We start from the raw sequence: 19,656 nt of genomic DNA on the forward strand, positions 1-19,656 counted from the left end.
CGCAGCGCTCACTAGGGAGCGCCGCAGCGCCCGACCTGCGCAAGTCTAGCGCCGAGGCACTGCCTTTGTGGCGCCGCAGCGCTAGACTTGCGGCCCTCTAGCGCCGCGGCGCTAGACAGCGCAGTAAGCCCAGCGCCTAGGCACTTGAACATGACTTTTAAACCACTATTTTATGCTCATGTCCTCTACATTTTTTGAATTGTTCACACATCATAGGAGTTGTTTCGGGGGTTGATGTCATGGTTTAGCACGATGATTAAATGAGGTCAAGTCCCTAGAGATTTAGAACGTCTTAAGGAAATTTGCCATTTTTGGGTGAGAGCATGACAGTAAGTTTAAGTTATGCAATTTAAGTATTCGAACTCATGTTAGTATGTTGCAGCAGTGGCCCCAAGCGAGATCCAACGAATCCCTCAACGCCAAGTAAGTATGTTCGACGTGCAAAGGAAAGTATTTTCATGTTTTTGAGGTATGCTAAATGTCTTGTGACCAAAGTATGAATGGGTTTGGAAGTCGGTGAACGTGGCCGAGGACCTCTCCACCCCGTTAAAGCATGAACGGGTTTAGATCAGGATTGGAAAGCGTTAAAGCATTAACGGGGAACAATCCACCTGTTAAATCATGAACGGGGATCTCATGTATGTGGCAGTGGATTCGTCCCTGTCAGCCTAGTACTGTGGTTTAGTGTGATCTGGCGTATTTATGTATGGGTCACTCGCTTTGAAACATGCCTCTACGCAAAATGATGAAGTTATGTATGTTCAAGTATGTTCAAGTATGCAAGCATGTTTAAGAAAAGTTTTATGAATATGGCACGTCTATGTATGTATGTACGTATGTTCAAGCTTTTGATATGCAAGTTCAAGTTTCAGTATGTACCTCCTATTTTAAAGTTGCTTGTGATTTTTATTACGTATTACTTGTTACTTCCAGTTTATACGTGTTGATTCTTTAGACTCACTAGACTTGATCGATGCAGGTGAGGATGTTTTCCAGGAGACTAAGGGTGGGGACCAAAGAGCTGGCTTGGACTGAGCAGGAGGCTAAACCCGAGGAACGCCAAGTTGTAAGTTTTATGAAATGTTTAAAAGTACTCTGATTTATGTTATGAGTTATGAGATTTTAAGCAAATATCTTTGACAAATTTTACGTTGGGATCTTTGTTGCAACAATATTTGGGGATGAACATTTTATTTATCGAATTTTGTAGGTTCGCCTTTTATTAAAGAAAATTTTTAATTTTTCCTGCAAATTTTAAGTAGTAAAAGGTACGGTACGTTACAGTTTACCTCCGCAATGATCACAAAAAGGTCCAGCATAATGTTGTCTACGATTCCTAGAACTCTCAGAACTCGAAGAGCTAGAACCAGATTTCTTAAATTGTTTCTCTCTGGGGCGAAATGATGCAGAACTATATGGATTGAAATGTTGCCTCCCACACTGATGGTTTTGAGTAGGAACTCGGTTACCAATTCTTTTCAGACTAACCTTAGCTTTCTTGGCTAATTCAACTGCTTCAGCAATATTCATTTGTTCCCCAGTTGAGACAAACAAAAGGATGCAAAAGTTCATTCAATCCTCAACAATAATCTACGCAACAGCTACCTGAATAGCAGCAACATGAGGAGCATACCTCAGCATAGCATAGAAAGTGCAGCATATTCCTCAACTGACTTATCTCTCTGCTTCAGATTATGGAATTCATAAGCCTTAGAACTATAGAATGAATGAGGACAATAATTCTCCCAAAACTTTAACTTAAAGATATCCCAAGATGGAACAATTCTATGAGCATCTAGAGTTATCAATGTAGTAGACCACCATTTCTAAGCACGGTCTCTCAACTGATGAAAGGCTAACTTCAGACGAGACTCAGGTAGATACTCAATCAAATCGAAGAGATCGACAATGTGAGAAATCCACAACTCAGCTTTTTCATCTCCTTCAGTACCACTATAATGAGATTGATGTCGTATGGTATGTAAATGAGCAACTAACTCATCCATCCTAAACTTCTTTAACTGACCAACAACTTGGTTAACATTATCATTATCAAAACGAGTACGAGGTATGCCATGTCCACGACCTCGACCATGACTCCTACCAGTAGATGTAGAACAAACTACGTATGAGCCATGCATAATTCTAGTATTTAAATTAAAATGATTTTATTGCATGAGTGTTTAAATTCTTTTCTTTAAATTTATTTATTTCATGCAGTAGTTAGTTTCTACCTTTTCAGTTAAATAAGTGAGGCCGGACTGGAGTTGGAGTAAAGAGATAAATTTTAATATTTAGGAAATATTCCTAGAATTTAATTAAGTTAAATAATAAGTTAATTTAATGTAAAAGAAGGTTTAAGGAATTATCTACATAAGTTGAGATAAGTAGTAAATAAAGTTCAATAATTAAATTTTTAATTCCCTAAAATATTTAATGGGTAGATAAAACACTAGAGATTTAAAATTCAATAATTAGGAAATATTTTCCTTTATTTTTCTTAAGAATTTCGGCCCTCTCATTTTTGGTAGGATTTAAAATTGGTCAACTCACAATTTAATTGAGTTCCTTCCTTATCCATTTTTAGGAGATAAATCCCTCACTTTTTAATTCTTCATTAATTAGTAATTAAACAATTTCCTATCCTATTTTAATAAATAAAAATTGATCACCCCTCTCCCTTATTTTAAAAGATTTAATTTAGTTGACAACTCATTTTTAATAATCTTTCCCTTAATCTTTTCTAGGTAAATATTCTCCCCACATTAAAATCACTATCAAATAATTTATTTAAGCAATATTTTCCCTTGCTCCTAGACCATAAACTCGACCAAATGCATCCTCTAATATCCCCCAAAAATCTTTGATATCAATCTTGGTTCCTATCTAACAAATAAACTAGGATAGAAAGAATATTTCCTTTCCATTTATCTTGTATCTTCCCCTCATTTCTCCCAACCATTCTCCCCTCCCTTACACCGAAATTGAGAGAAATTCCAGAGCATTATTCAGTGCAAAAACCGTGAGAATTAGTGAAAGAAATAAGAGAGAAATCGAAGGCAAACTAGAAAGCAAAGAACACTCCTCCTCCGCGCCGCGTCGTCGTTTCTTTTTGTTTTCTTCAAAACAAAATAATCAGGCATGTTTATATTTCCCTTTTCTCTTCAATCAATCCATATAAATATTTTTAAAACACTATATGTACATGTTTCAGAGACCAAAAACCGAAAAGGGGCAGCAACTTTGTAAAGAAATTCTGCACAGTTTTTTTTTCCATTTCATGCTTCACGGTTTGCACGGTTTTGATGATTTCAGGATGTGGTTCGATTCAAGGTTCCCAAGGCTGAGTATAGACACGTACTATGGTCCATTCAATCAAGCTCCATGCACGCTGGAAATTCAGTATTGACAGCAACTCATCCTTAGTGCCATATTGTGCTTCGATTTTTGTTGCTTGCTGTCAAGGGAGGGTTCATGATCTTGGCTGCCCTAGGGGCCTATATCCATTGTTAGAACACCTCCTATCATGTCTAAGACTTGACCAAGTCGTCTTTCGAGGCTTGGTCCATGGTGGAATTGATTTTTAAATAAAAGAACAAGAACAAATTTTCGGGCCCCTCCATTTTTATTTCCAGCAAGTGTAGTTTTGATTTGTGTGGTGTGGTATGAATCTTGTTTGGCCTCTGGCCTATAGCCATGGTTCAAACCATACCCCTTGATGTCTAGATCGTGCCATGGTCAACCAAATGGCCACTGAAATGGTCCATGGCAGCAAGAAGCATCGCAACACCCCACGTGCAGAATTAAGTGCTCGGGTGGACTTTTCGGTTGGTTTCGGGTGTGGTGCGAATTGTGGCTGGCCTAGGGCCCTTATTCATGGTTCAAACCATACCCTAGGATGTTGGTAAGAGCCTTTGGTCGGTGGTTCAAGCCCCAATGGCCGGTAGTCTCAAAAACGACACAAGGAAGCGAAGGCACGGCTGCTGTATTTTGTGGACAGCAAGTGGTGCGTTGGTTCAGAGGCTCGTTTGAGTTCTTGGTCTGCTTCTAGCCTATGGCCTTGGACTGGACAGTGCCTCATCAAGTTAGGAAGGTCATGTTTTTGTCCGTTCATGATTTGGATCAGTTTTGAGGTCGTACGAGAATTTACGGTGCAAGGTGCCAAAATGACTCTCGAAAGAGCGTTTCATGTTTTTGGCCTCCCTTCAATAAATTTCGAGTACCGCAAATCTAGGAGCATTATTTCGTCATTTTAGGCGTATTTTAATCATGACTAAATTTTGGTTCAGTGTTGGTTCGGGTTGGTACGGAGTCATGATTAAATACGAAGTCGTTGGGCGTAATTGTCGCGTTTTCGGATTTAATTACCTAGTCTGGTCAAATAATTCATTTGTATATTTTTCATGTTAGATTTAAGTCGCAGCGAACCTGGGAACGATCCAACCCAATTGGTAAAATTTATACAGGATATTTAATGATGTTATTTAATTATATTACGTGCAAAATATTCATTTTGAGATTTATGCGATATTGTTTGTGGTCACATTGCTATCATTACTTCACCCGATCGTCAGTTACCGGTCAGCTCAGTTCAGTTCCACCCAGTATATTATGGCATTAGTCTGATCAGACAAACATTATTTCACCCGGTCGTCAGTTACCAGTCAGTTCAGTTCAGTTCAGTTCAGTGCAGGGACCACTTGCGTAGACCATAATCTCACCAGAAAATTATTACATGCTATTTCATTACAGGGCTCCAAGGAGCAAACATTTTCACTATGATCTTTAGTTCAGTTATGCACGTATTATAATTAATCATGACACGATATTTTACGTTATGCCTCATGACATGATATTTTCACTAGCATGCAATTTTATTACATTATTTACTCGTTATTTACGATATATGCATGCTGAGTTTTTAGACTCACTAGACTTGATTTTTGTAGGTACTGATGAGGTCGGGACCGAGGGCGGGGACCAGTGAGCTAGCTTGGGTTGGCAGTAGTGGAACTCGAGGACCTCATTTTCAGCATTTATCATTTATTGATCAAATATTTTTTTTTAACCGTCGTTGGATTATGTTAAATGGTTATTTTTGCAAACAATAATTTCTTCCGCTGCTATGTGAACATTAAACTTGATTTATCAGTTTATTTTATGAATGAGGCATTTTAATTACTTTAAAAAGAAAATTTTAAATTTTTCCGCAAATTTTCAAACAGGAATTTTCGGGCCATTATAGCTGGTATCAGAGCAATGATTCTGTATAGGGTTGTACTACTACTGACCTCAAGAAGCTCATGAAGTCACGTCTTCGGTCTGTAAGTTTTACATTTACGCATTTTTTTTAAAGCATGAATTATTTTAGCATCATGTTTTCATGAAATGTTTTTACGTTCAGATTTTAATGGTTCAGTATTTATTTAAATTTAAAGTAAATTATGGAATTATGCATGTTAGTTACGTATGGGTTATATGGAACAGTATGCCTCCTAGACGCCAGGTTGGACGCCCGAGAGGTGGTGATGAGCACCGATCATGAGGACGGTGAGGATCAGAGGCAAGAGAGGCAGGGACCTCCACCCCCTCCTCCAGATATGAATGCCCAGATGCTAGCTGGGATGAATCGGTTCTTTGCAAAGTTTGCGGGGAACAATGCCGCGGTGGCAGCCAGGCCGACAGGGCCCGAGGCTGTCTATGAGAGATTCATGAAGATGCGTCCGAAGGAGTTTTCAGGGACGTCTGATCCCATGATTGCCGAGGGCTGGATCAAGTCCCTCGAGGTCATCTTCGAGTTCATGGAGCTTGATGATGCAGACAGAGTTTATTGTGCCACTTATTTATTCGGAGGAGATGCCCGCTTATGGTGGGAAGGAGCATCAGTAGCCCTGAACTTGGCTACACTGTCATGGGCGCACTTCACGGAGGTATTCTACTCCAAATATTTTACTGAGGAGGTGCGCACCAGGTTGACCACGGAATTCATGAGCCTGAGACAGGGAGATCTGACTGTTACTGAGTTTATCCGTAAGTTTGAGAGGGGTTGTCATTTTGTGCCCTTGATCGCGAATGATGCTAAAGCCAAATTGATGCATTTTCTGTGGGTCTACGGCCGATCTTGCGTCGTGATGTTAGGGTGGCGGACCGTACTACTTATGAGGTCGCCGTCTCCAGAGCTCTAGCCGCAGAGCAGGATCAGTATGATATTGAGAGGGATCGCCAGGGCAAGCGCCCAATCCAGGTACCACACCGCCCTCCTCCTCAGCAGCAGCAGCAGCAGAATAAGAGGCCTTTTCACGGCTCGCCGAGGAACAGAGGTCAGCAACAGCAACGGGGACGCGCGGTCCCGAGGACTTTTGAGCATCCAGTTTGTCCTAAGTGCACGCGCCGCCATCCTAAAGCATGTATGTATGGCTCAGGGAAGTGTTACAAGTGTGGTAGCCCAGACCACGTGCTGCTGCAGTGCCCTCAGAGGAACCTGCCTACCCAAGGCAGGGTGTTTGCTCTCCATGCAGCGGAGACAAACCCGGAGATCATGCTTATGACAGGTACCTTTATGCTTTAAGTTTATAGTTGGGATTTAATGTATTGGATTAAGATTTTGAACATAGAATTGCAGTAGGATTGCATGCTCTACTCAGTATTATTTTGGGAATAAAAAAAATAGAAGAACATTGACCTTTGCATGTCTATAAGCTTAGTACTTGTGATATTGGGTTTAGCTTAGTGCTCTAACCTTTCAGGGAGAATTTTCATATCTGGTTCCGCTACGAAGGCCTTGATAGATTCAGGGGCCACTCACTCATTTATTTCGGAGGTCTTTGCTAATTTCCTTAAGGTCAAGACCATTGGGCTAGATGTAGCCTATTCGGTAGTATTACCTTCTGGTGAGGAGATGGCAGCTACCAATGTGATCCGAGACATAGATCTTGAGCTCCATGGAAACCTCGTTTATGCGGATCTGATTGTGTTGCCGATGCCAGAGTTTGACTTCATTCTGGGAATGGACTGGCTTCTAAAGAACAGAGTTTTGATCGACTTCCAGCGAAGATCTGTTCTAGTCCGACCGCCTGGGATGGCACAGTTCTTATTTGAGCCAGACAGGTACTTTCCTTTACCGCGCATTATACCTTATGTCCAGGCTAGGAAGCTTATGCATAGAGGGTGTCGGGCGTTTCTAGCGACTTTTATATCTGTCCCCGAGGCACCCAGTCAGTCAGCCACAGATGTTCCTATTGTTAGAGATTTCCTAGACGTTTTTCCTGAGGACGTCTCCGGTATGCCACCCGAGAGAGAGGTGGAGTTTTCTATCGAGCTTATGCCAGGTACGGTTCTGATCTCAAAAGCACCGTACCGACTAGCACCGACAGAGATGGCAGAGCTTAAGAAGCAGATTCAGGAACTTCTTGACAAGGAGTTCATTCGCCCGAGTTTTTCTCCATGGGGCGCGCCAGTCTTATTTGTGAAGAAGAAGGATGCCTCTATGAAACTTTGTATTGATTACCGGGAGTTGAACATGGTTACAGTGAAGAACAAGTACCCACTTCCGCGGATTGAGGACTTATTTGACCTAGTTGCAGGGAGCTTTGGTATTCTCCAAGATTGATCTGCGGTCCGGTTATCACCAGTTGAGGGTGAGAGATGCTGATGTTTCCAAGACTGCTTTCAGGACTCGGTATGGCCACTACGAGTTCCTTGTGATGCCTTTCGGTCTGACGAATGCGCTAGCGATCTTCATGGATCTCATGAATCGCGTATTTCAGCCGTACCTCGATCAGTTTGTGATAGTGTTCATAGACGACATTCTCGTCTACTCAAAGAATCAGGAGGATCATAGCAGACATCTTACCACAGTTTTGCAGACCTTGCAAAAGCACAAGTTATTCGCAAAGTTCAGTAAGTGCGAATTCTGGGTAGAGAAGGTGGCGTTCTTAGGCCACATCGTTTCTAGTAGTGGCATTGAGGTAGACCCAGCGAAGGTTGCAGCAGTCAGAGATTGGGTTGTGCCGCAGAATGCATCAGAGATCCGCAGTTTTCTTGGGCTAGCAGGATACTATCGGAAGTTCATTAAGGGATTCTCCTCTATTGCCGTTCCACTCACATCATTGACCAAGAAGAAAGCTAAATTTGTGTGGAGCGATGAGTGTCAGAAGAGCTTCGACACTTTGAAGCAAGCTCTTATCTCAGCACCAATTTTGGCCATGCCGTCAGGGCCCGGAGATTTTGTATTGTATACCGATGCTTCGAAGCTCGGTCTAGGCGCAGTATTGATGCAGCATGGGAAGGTGATAGCATATGCTTCTAGACAGTTGAAAACTCACGAGAACAACTACCCTACCCATGATCTAGAGTTGGCCGCCGTGGTTTTTGGCTTGAAGATTTGGAGGCACTATTTGTATGGAGAGAAGTGTCAGATCTTTACCGACCACAAGAGCCTCAAGTATTTCTTTACGCAGAAGGAGCTGAATATGCGTCAGAGGCGATGGTTGGAGCTTGTGAAAGACTATGATTGTGACATTAGCTACCACCCGGGTAAGGCTAATGTAGTTGCGGATGCATTGAGCAGGAAAGTCGCAGTGATGGCACATTTGACGATTCAGAAACGTCTTCAGTTTGAGATGCAGAGGTTTGGCCGAGAGGCATATCCTTGAGGTAGGGTTCCCCGTCTATCTATCTTGACTATTCAGTCCTCTCTTCTAGACCGTATTCGCAGTGGTCAGTCAGCAGATGAGCAGTTGGCAAAGTGGAAGCAGAGAGATGAGGCCAAGGGCAGTGTCTTGTATACAGTCAGCGACGGTATAGTGAGATATCGAGACAGGATGTGGGTTCCTAGCAGTGATTCTATCCGAGCAGATATTCTATCAGAGGCCCACATGTCGCCGTACTCTATTCATCCCGGGAGTACGAAGATGTACAGAGACCTGCAGTTATTGTATTGGTGGCCTGGAATGAAGAAGGACATCAGACGTTTTGTGTCCGAATGTCTGACCTGTCAGTTAGTGAAGGCGGAGCATCAGAGACCAGCAGGTTTGCTCAAGCCTCTTCCAATTCCCGAGTGGAAGTGGGAGAATGTTACCATGGATTTCGTTACCGGTCTGCCGAAATCAGTCAGAGGATCAAATGCTATCTGGGTGATTGTAGATCGTCTTACCAAATCAGCTCACTTTTTGCCTACTAAGACAACTTTCACCATGATTCAGTATGCAGAGTTGTATATCTGAGAGATAGTCCGACTTCATGTTATTCCTGTTTCTATCGTATCTGACAGAGACCCCAGATTCACTTCCTCATTTTGGTAGAGTTTGCATTCGACTATGGGTACGAAGTTGTTGTTTAGCACAGCTTTCCATCCTCAGACAGTTGGGCAGTCAGAGCGAGTTATTCAAATCTTGGAGGATCTTCTCCGTGCTTGTGTTATGGATTTCTCTGGGAGTTGGGAGTCGAACTTACCATTGGTAGAGTTCACCTATAACAACAGTTTTCAGTCGTCTATAGGTATGGCTCCGTATGAAGCATTGTATGGCCGTAAGTGTAGATCTCCTGTTCATTGGGATGAAGTAGGAGAGAGAGCAGAGTTGGGTCCAGAGATTATTCAGCAGACTGCCGATGTAGTATTCAAGATTCGTGATAGGATGAGGACTGCTCAGAGTCGACAGAAGAATTATGCGGATCAGCGGAGGAGAGATTTAGAGTTTGTCCGTTGGCGACCATGTCTTTGTGAAGATATCACCTATGAAAGGTGTCATGCGATTTGGGAAGAAATGAAAGCTCAGTCCGAGATTCATTGGACCATTTGAGATCCTCGACAGAGTTGGGACGCTAGCTTATCGTGTGGCTCTTCCGCCAAATCTGGCCGGAGTACACAATGTGTTCCACGTCTCTATGCTGAGAAAGTATATGACAAATCCTTCGCATGTCCTAAATTTCGAGCCGTTGCAGCTTACTCCGAACCTGTCTTATGAGGAGAGACCAGTGCAGATATTAGATAGACAGGAGAAGAAGCTTCGGAACAAGCTGGTTAAGCGAGTGAAGGTCAAATGGCTCAACCATTCAGAAGAGGAAGCTACGTGGGAGTCTGAGCCAGAGATGAGGAGTCGTTATCCTGAGTTGTTCGGTAAGTTTTAATTTCGAGGACGAAATTTCTTTAGGGGGGGGGGGGAAGGGTTGTAGAACCCGTAAATTAGACTACGTATAAGCCATGCATAATTCCTAGTATTTAAATTAAAATGATTTTATTGCATGAGTGTTTAAATTCTTTTCTTTAAATTTATTTATTTCATGCAATAGTTTAGTTGCTACCTTTTCAGTTAAATAAGTGAGGCCAGACTGGAGTTGGAGTAAAGAGATAAATTTTAATATTAGAAAATATTGCTAGAATTTAATTAAGTTAAATAATAAGTTAATTTAATGTAAAAGAAGGTTTAAGGAATTATCTACATAAGTTGAGATAAGTAGTAAATAAAGTTCAATAATTAAATTTTTATTTCCCTAAAATATTTAATGGGTAGATAAAACACTAGAGATTTAAAATTCAATAATTAGGAAATATTTTCCATTATTTTTCTTAAGAATTTCAGCCCTCTCATTTTTGGTAGGATTTAAAATTGGTCAACTCACAATTTAATTGAGTTCCTTCTTTATCCATTTTTAGGAGATAAATCCCTCACTTTTTAATTCTTCAATAATTAGTAATTAAACAATTTCCTATCCTATTTTAATAAATAAAAATCGATCACCCCTCTCCTTTATTTTAAAAGATTTAATTTAGTTGACAACTCATTCTTAATTATCTTTCCCTTAATCTTTTCTAGGTAAATATTCTCCCCACATTAAAATCACTATCAAATAATTTATTTAAGAAATATTTTCCCTTGTCCTAGACCATAAACTCGACCAAATGCATCCTCTAATATCCCCCAAAAATCTTTTATATCAATCTTGGTTCCTAGCTAACAAATAAACTAGGATAGAAAGAATATTTCCTCTCCATTTATCTTGTATCTTCCCCTCATTTCTCCCAACCATTCTTCCCTCCCTTACACCAAAATTGAGAGAAACTCCAGAGCATTATTCAGTGCAAAAACCGTGAGAATTAGTGAAAGAAATAAGAGAGAAATCGAAGTCAAACTAGAAAGCAAAGAACACTCCACCTCCGCGCCGCGTCGTCGTTTCTTTTTGTTTTCTTCAAAACAAAATATTCAGGCATGTTTATATTTCCCTTTTCTCTTCAATCAAGCCATATAAATATTTTTAAAACACTATATGTACATGTTTCAGAGATCAAAAACCGAAAAGGGGCAGCAACTTTGTAAAGAAATTCTGCACAGTTTTTTTTTCCATTCCATGCTTCACGGTTTGCACGGTTTTGATGATTTCAGGGTGTGGTTCGATTCCAGGTTCCCAAGGCTGCATATAGACACGTACTAGGGTGTGTCAAGACCATGTTGGTCCATTCAATCAAGCCCCATGCACGCTCGAAATTCAGTATTGACAGCAACTCATCCTTAGTGCCATATTGTGCTTCGATTTTTGTTGCTTGCTATCAAGGGAGAGTTCCTGATCTTGGCTGCGCTAGGGTCCTATAGCCATGGTTAGAACATCTCCCTATCATGTCTAAGACGTGACCAAGTCGCCTTTCGAGGCTTGGTCCATGGTGGAATTGATTTTTAGATAAAAAGATTTTCGGCCCCTCCATTTTTATTTCCAGCAAGTGTAGTTTTGATTTGTGTGGTGTGGTATGAATCTTGGTTGGCCTCAGGCCCATAGTCCACGGTTCAAACCATACCCCATTGATTTTTAGATCGTGCCATGGTCAACTAAATAACCACTGGAATGGTCCATGATAGCAAGAAGCATCGCAACACCCCACGTGCAGAATTAAGTGCTCGGGTGGACTTTTCGGTTGGTTTCGGGTGTGGTACAAATTGTGGCTAGCCTAGGGCCCTTAGCCATGGTTCAAACCATACCCTAGGATGTTGGTAAGAGCCTCTGGTCGGTGGTTCAAGCCCCAATTGCCGGTAGTCTCGAAAACGACACAAGGAAGCGAAGGCACGGCTGCTGTATTTTGTGGACAGCAAGTGGTGCGTTGGTTCAGAGGCTCATTTGAGTTATTGGTTGGCTTCTAGCCTATGGCCTTGGACTGGGCAGTGCCTCATCAAGTTAGAAAGGTCATGTTTTTGGCCGTTTGTAATTAGGATCAGTTTTGAGGTCGTACGAGAATTTACGGTGCAAGGTGCCAAAATGACTCTCGAAAGAGCGTTTCATGTTTTTGGCCTCCCTTCACTAAATTTCGAGTACTGTAAATCTAGGAGCATTATTTCGTCATTTCAAGCGTATTTTAATCATGACTAAATGTTGGTTTAATGTTGGTTCGGGTTGGTACGGAGTCATGAATAAATACGAAGTCGTTGGGCGTAATTGTCGCGTTTTCGGATTTAAGTTACCTAGTCTGGTCAAATAATTCATTTGTATATTTTTCATGTTAGATTTAAGTCGCAGCGAGCCTGGGAACGATCCAACCCAATTGGTAAAATTTATACAGGATATTTAATGATGTTATTTAATTATATTACGTGCAAAATATTCATTTTGAGATTTATGAGATATTGCTTGTGGTCACTTTACTATTATTACTTCACCCGGTCGTCAGTTATCGGTCAGCTTAGTCCAGTTCCACCCAGTATACTGTGGCATTAGTCTGATCAGACAAACATTACTTCACCCGGTCGTCAGTTACCGGTCAGTTTAGTTCAGTTTAGTTCAGTGCAGGGACCACTTGCGTAGACCATAATCTCACCAGAAAATTATTACATGCTATTTCATTACAGGGCTCCAAGGAGCAAACATTTTCACTATGATTTTTAGTTCAGTTATGCACGTATATAATTAATCATGACACGATATTTTACGTTATGCCTCATGACATGATATTTTCACTTGCATGCAATTTTATTACATTATTTACTCGTTATTATGATATATGCATGCTGAGTCTTTAGACTCACTAGATTTGATTGTTGTAGGTACTGATGAGGTCGGGACCGAGGGCGTGGACCTGTGAGCTAGCTTGGGTTGGCAGTAGTGGAACTCGAGTACCTAATTTTCAGCATTTATCATTTATTGATCAAATATTTTTTTTTACCCGTCGTTGGATTATGTTAAATGGTTATTTTTGCAAACAATAATTTCTTCCACTGCTATGTGAATATTAAACTTGATTTATCAGTTTATTTTTTGAATTAGGCATTTTAATTACTTTAAAAAGAAAATTTTAAATTTTTCCGCAAATTTTCAAACACGAATTTTCGAGCCATTATAGTAGAGGTTTCACATACTTCTTCCATTCTATAAAACATAACATATACGAATTATAATGGAAATAAACAAAGCACATAAACACATACTCATGTTGGTAAGTAACATACACAAGCGCAATGAACATCTTAGTGCCAAGAATCAAGTGTCATAGAATTTAATTCGAGCTTATCCCAGTTTATGCTCTGATACCATGATGCGAGACATCTTTATTATAATTACAATTAAATATCACACAATATTGATTTATTTAAATCTGCTGTGGAAAATGGCTTTAAATAATTTAAAATGCACCTCAGGGCCTGGAAAAATTTCGACACGACCTCCATGTAAATAGTATTTACCAAAAATTTAAAATACTTGTAAAAAAATGACTCAAGGACAATGTTGCGGTATTAAAAAAGAATCACACACAAGGGTCAAACGAGGCACAAAACAACAATTCACAAGTAGAAGTTCAAATATAACCGTCAAGGATTACAACAACATAAATAAGTCTCAATGCACCATAATAAACACATGGCATCTCCTAGGTCAATAAAATCTGACAGAGAAACTGATCAAACTTCAAAATAATAAAAATGGACCAACTGGGAGACTTCAACTATGACCAACAAGAATCCTATCTCAATCACAAGCTCCACAACCAGAACCTCCGTCTGGTACTGCAAAAATACTTGGGTGACCTACCATGGTGTCCAAGAGCAACCACTGTTGCCCCTCACTATAAAATACTGATGTCAGGATTCTAGTATGAAACAGTAAACATAAATCATGCATGAACATATATAACAATGAAATATGTAATGCATGAACATGACTCAATCATAACAGGAAATAAGATCCAATAAATGGTATGATAACAAAAGGAGTAATGCTCGAGCAACAATACACAGGAGAGCAATATCGTCATACAGCTAAACCGTCATGCCAAGTATACGAGGTATGTCATGCTATGTCTAATAAACATCCACGACTCCTGCCTCCAATACAGCTGATAACGATACAATAGGAAGGCATAATAATGAACAACATATGATGTCAATATTTCGAGTGCATATCACACAGAAAATACATCAAGAAATAGACAAGCATTATTTCGGTATCAGGGATAAATTGACTCAAAAGCCTCAGCTGATTCTGAAATAACCAGTGTGCAAGGAATACAATACAACAAACAAAACAGGTAACAAGAATGATAGGGATCAATATGAATGTCATAATATCATGTCATAAACTAAGTGTCATAAATATATCAAATAAGTAAACATAAAATCAACAAGGCATTTAACACTCTGATATAAACTACATATTCACATTAACACTAACAATGAACAAATAAATATGTTTAAAACATAATTTATATGTTCACTGTCATATGTTATTAAAATGTAGCATACCTAAATATTCAACGAGGATAAAAACGATCAATTTTAACTTCCAAATTTATCACTTCGGCCTACAAATTAAATAATAAAACAAGTCAATAAAATTTTCAATTCATCAACAAATAATTCAACTATTATTTCAAAAATCTTTATAGTTGAGTTGTTTTCTAAAATATCCGAACTCGACGCATTATTATCCAAAATCTTTAACTTTCCACTTACGATTTTTATATAACTCAATAATCATATTTAAAGTCTAAGAAATTCCATATAATCAACTTACGTCAATTTTTTAGGCTTATTTTTAAGGTCAAACGCATCACATACTTATCCAAAATATGCTTACAATATAAGGTTGGAATCCTAACTTAATTTCCCACATTTCCTCAGACAACATATAATTGAAATTCGTTCATTTTGATAGGCTAATTCGCACAATATATAAACTTTGTATAGTAAGTTCTTAAACAGATTTTCAGGTTTGTCACTTGATAGCATAAAATTCACGTCTCATTCATTTTAAACTCAAATCAAGTTCCGCAAATTTGAAATGAAAGCTAACTTAATTATTTTTCCAGTTGAAACCAATTCCCAATTCTCATATGAGTACTACTGGAATTCAATTGAATTCACTGGTTTCATTAATTCTGATCATGGATATATTTCTAGCAGCTGAGCAGTTTCAGGCAAATGGCACATAACTCTCTCAATTCTTGATAGAATTAACGATTTTTGTTTCATTAGATGATAACACATAATTCTACAAATTTTATTTGAACCACAACTCTAGAATCTTAGTGCGCACAAATCATATTCTCGAAATACAGCAAGTTGTTCTCAACCATAGACACAGAAAATACTTTTGACATGCTTCAGTAGAAAATTCATATCTAATTCATATGTTATTGGAATTAAGTGATTTCAGTGTCTAAACAAAGCCAACACGAAGCTATAACTTCAAATACCAAATGTAAAAATCGCATGAGAATATAAATAAAACACATCACAAGAAAATCTAGTCTTGGATTCTCTTCTCCTCTCTCTCTTGTCCAAAAGCAAAAATCAGCCACCCCTTAAGAAGCACCTCACATCCGAGCACCACCTTCCACCACCACACACTCTCATGTCGCCGCCGTAGTACAACCAGATCGCCACTACCTTCCAGTCGTGGATGTCAACGCTGAATTTCTTCTATATATCTAGTGCGATCTAAACGAGGGAAACACTTTTCAATCGTAGAATTAATTCGGAGAATTGAAAAAATACATTTGATATATCCATTAGATCGTTCGTATGGATTTACAAAAAAGTATCTCCACTTAAATTCCGGAATAACTTGATTTCAAGCGTTTATAACGCAAAGTTAGATCATCTAAATACCCTATTATTGATATATAATTCATATTGTTGATATCTGAATTATACGACTCCTAAGAAAATTTTAATTCTCAAAACTAAAATTTAAAAACTTCCAGTGAGAGAAAGCGTTACATCAACAAATGTTTCCAACAATTCAGACATCTTCTAATAACTTATTAATTCTTACAAATCCGTTGATATCAATTTATATGTTTAACCAGGTAGACATTTTTCTGGTCAAAAGTTGCAACCACTAGGATGAGAATAATGACAAAATATAAGGATTTTCATTCATCTGGTGGCCGGACTAGGTCCGTCTTGGAGACAAATATATATACCAAACACACGTGAATTATGACGAAGACGACCAACCATGTAACGTTGTGACAAATGTCTCCACCTTGTTTCTTTCTCCTTGTATGATTTATTCTTTATTATTACTTGCCGCCTCAAGTACATGTGAACCTGTGCTTTCTTATATATATATGTTACTCGATAGTAATTAGTTGTGATTTATATTTAAAAAGCAAACGTTTAAAACATACTTTTGGACAAAACTTTTACATCAATCATGGATTTAGATTAATAACTTTTTATTGCACGTTTACTGATATTTCTTGAATTTTTATTTAATTTAAATTATCAAATCCGTACCCCTTCAAATTTTGTTGTTGAACTTAGATTAGTAGATTTCTTCACAACAATTTTTTTTTTCGTTTTATGATAAATAATTTTATATAATAATTATTAATGAGAGTGCTCCGGCCTTTGACGACTTAGCCTACAAATACCCCATGAACACCTCTTCTTTTCTTCACACTACCCGTGTGTTTCCAAAATGATTTACGAGTCTAATCCAACATTAGACAAAGATTTCAACAAACTACTACTCAATCATAAAAATGATTCAAGAAAACTAGTGTCGAACGATATTAATAGCGATCAAATTTACGAGGTTGAGGAGCTTCCCTTAATTGATTTGAGAGGTTTAACAAGTGGTGATGATAGGGAGAGGGTCGAATGCATGGAAGCGATAGCGAGAGCTTCCTCGGAATGGGGATTCTTTCAAATAGTGAACCATGGAGTAAGTGTGAAGTTGTTAACGGAAATAAGGAGAGAGCAAATTAAGTTGTTCAATGCACCTTTCAAGACCAAGTCGTCCCTCGGGCTTTTGAATAATTCGTATAGATGGGGAAGCACGACCGCGAATTCCCCCGAGAACTTTTCATGGTCCGAAGCGTTTCATATATCCCTCACAAAGATTTCGGATCCAGCATGTTACGGGGAGTTCGACTCTTTAAGGTAACATAAATAATGTTTTTTGTATATTTGTCTGTATGGAGAGAGATACCTTTTATTAGAACATTTAACGTAATTTTTTTATGTCACAAGTTGAAGTAGAAAAAACCGGTCGAGAATGTAAGATAGCATGAAAATCATTGTACTTTTACACAAATGTTATTAAAATCACACTTAGGCACTTGAAATTCACTAATTTTACCTCTGCATAACCTTAGATTGAATGTCAAATTTTATTATATATAATATCTCACATGGATTGCTTTCAAGACACAAACATCACGTAACGATGTGATGATCGTATTCTGTTCAATATGTTTCAGGGAAGTGTTGGTCGAGTACGCAGCAACAATGCAGAAACTAGCTAAACTGCTGACTGGGGTTTTGATGATGAATTTGAGCAGCAAAAATGGAGGAAGGTTCGAAGATACGATCTCTTGTGAAGAAAGCACGTGTTTTCTACGATTAAATCATTACCCGATCTGCCCTTTGTCCGCTCAGCAACAAGTATTTGGTTTGGTTCCACACACGGACAGTGATTATCTTACGATATTACATCAAGACCGAGTCGGGGGACTTCAGCTTATGAAAGACTCCAAATGGGTTGCTGTTAAACCCAATCAAGATGCACTTATTGTCAATATCGGCGATCTTTTTCAGGTACTTTTTTGAATGCTTGGAGCCGTGCCAATTATATCTAGAACCATGATAGTAGCACTCCAGTAAAAAAAAAATGAACCAAAAACACAAAACACAGAATTAATTTTTATGAATTTAAATGGATATATCACAGGCATACACTGACTTTGGGAATTGGGACTTTCTATTTGTTAATTAGTCCAATTTGTTGTTTAAAATTTTATGATAATTTGGAGGCAGCTAGCATGCGCCAAGTCTAAATGCCCATAAATTAAAGGCCTTGAAATTAAACGTTCACGTTGCCATTAATTTTCTATTGTGTTATTTGTTGGTTTGCTATTTAATTGAAATAAATATTAGAGTTTCATCATTACCAACTAGCTTAACTAAAATTCCCACATCAACTAAAAAAAAAAGGGAAAACTAGGTGAACTAGTGTAAATTGGTAAACACTTAATCATGGTAAAATGGTCAACGCCTAATCTTACAAAAATAACGATAATTTCGATAGAAAATATTTTATAAACTAATTGAGGCAGATATTTTTTGTTCTCTCTTTACTAGCCAACGATCAAAACTTATAGACGAAAGTAACAGTATAATTCAAATTTTTTAAAATGTCCGACAAGTCAAACACTACATTTAAGCTACTCTCTTTATAATATAGACGTTTAGAGTTCCCGGGTTAATGAGATCCTACCTATGTGGGTACTACCCTCACTTCATTTCAACGGGTAAGACCTTGCCACACATACAATTTCAAAAAAAAAAGTGGGTCCTATATATGCATGGGCAAATATTGGCCATCCATCCTATCATGGAGGCAATGGCCACGTGGGTAGGATGAAATAAACCGAGTTCCCGAACATTCCATTCTTGAAAATTGCACTAGCTTGTACATGAAAAACGAGCGTGTCTGTAAACTAAGTATGATACGGGGAGTATGAAAGGATATATACACCAATTATTCTTATTTGCGTTTAGGTATTTAATCGACAATATGATTAATTACAATCTGAAATTTAAATATGCACATATATATATTTTGCAGGCTTGGAGCAATGATGTATATAAAAGTGTTAAACACAAAGTGATGAGCAATACAACTATGGAGAGATTCTCGGTTGCTTATTTCCTTTGCCCTTCCTATGATTCTTTTGTTGGGAGTTGTAAAAAACCTTCCCTGTATAAAGATTTTACCTTTGGAGAGTACCGAAGCCAAGTCCAACAAGACACCAGAACTATTGGCTACAAGGTTGGCCTTCCAAGATTTCGGAGAGAACAAAATTCTTACAATTAATATTTCATTATTATCGGCTCTCCCGTGATTGCTCGTCGGCAGCGGCAGATGTGCGGCTATAGAAGGAGGAGCTCGGCCATGGGGTTTGTTGGAAGAAAGGTGGTCGAGTTCTTCAAGTATGAGAGAGAAGAAAAAACCAAGACTAGATTTTCTTGTGATGTTAATTATTTTGTGTGTTATCAACTTTTGATTATGCATATTTAATCTCTCTCAATTGTTGAATCTCAATCCTACTATAATTATCTAGCATATTTTTAGCTTGTCAAAATTTTAGTGTAGTATTTTTCAACTTTTGATAATACATTATATAATTAAATAGATATTATTCATTAATTGATTCTAGATATTTCTAGA

The 19,656-nt window shown here is 38.5% G+C and overlaps 1 protein-coding gene across 1 annotated transcript; it reads left to right on the forward strand.

Annotated features, from left to right (window-relative positions):
- The first annotated feature begins 16,902 nt into the window (after positions 1-16,902).
- Positions 16,903-19,302, forward strand: LOC142521831 (gibberellin 2-beta-dioxygenase 6-like). Its single transcript, XM_075625007.1, has 3 exons — positions 16,903-17,366; positions 17,687-18,023; positions 19,054-19,302. Exons 1-3 carry the CDS (start codon positions 16,903-16,905, stop codon positions 19,300-19,302), a joined length of 1,050 nt encoding a protein of 349 aa, XP_075481122.1.
- The last annotated feature ends 354 nt before the right edge of the window (positions 19,303-19,656 follow it).

The sequence above is a fragment of the Primulina tabacum genome, chromosome 13 (genome assembly GCF_025594145.1).
Source record: "Primulina tabacum isolate GXHZ01 chromosome 13, ASM2559414v2, whole genome shotgun sequence".
In the NCBI taxonomy this organism is placed as follows: domain Eukaryota; kingdom Viridiplantae; phylum Streptophyta; class Magnoliopsida; order Lamiales; family Gesneriaceae; genus Primulina; species Primulina tabacum.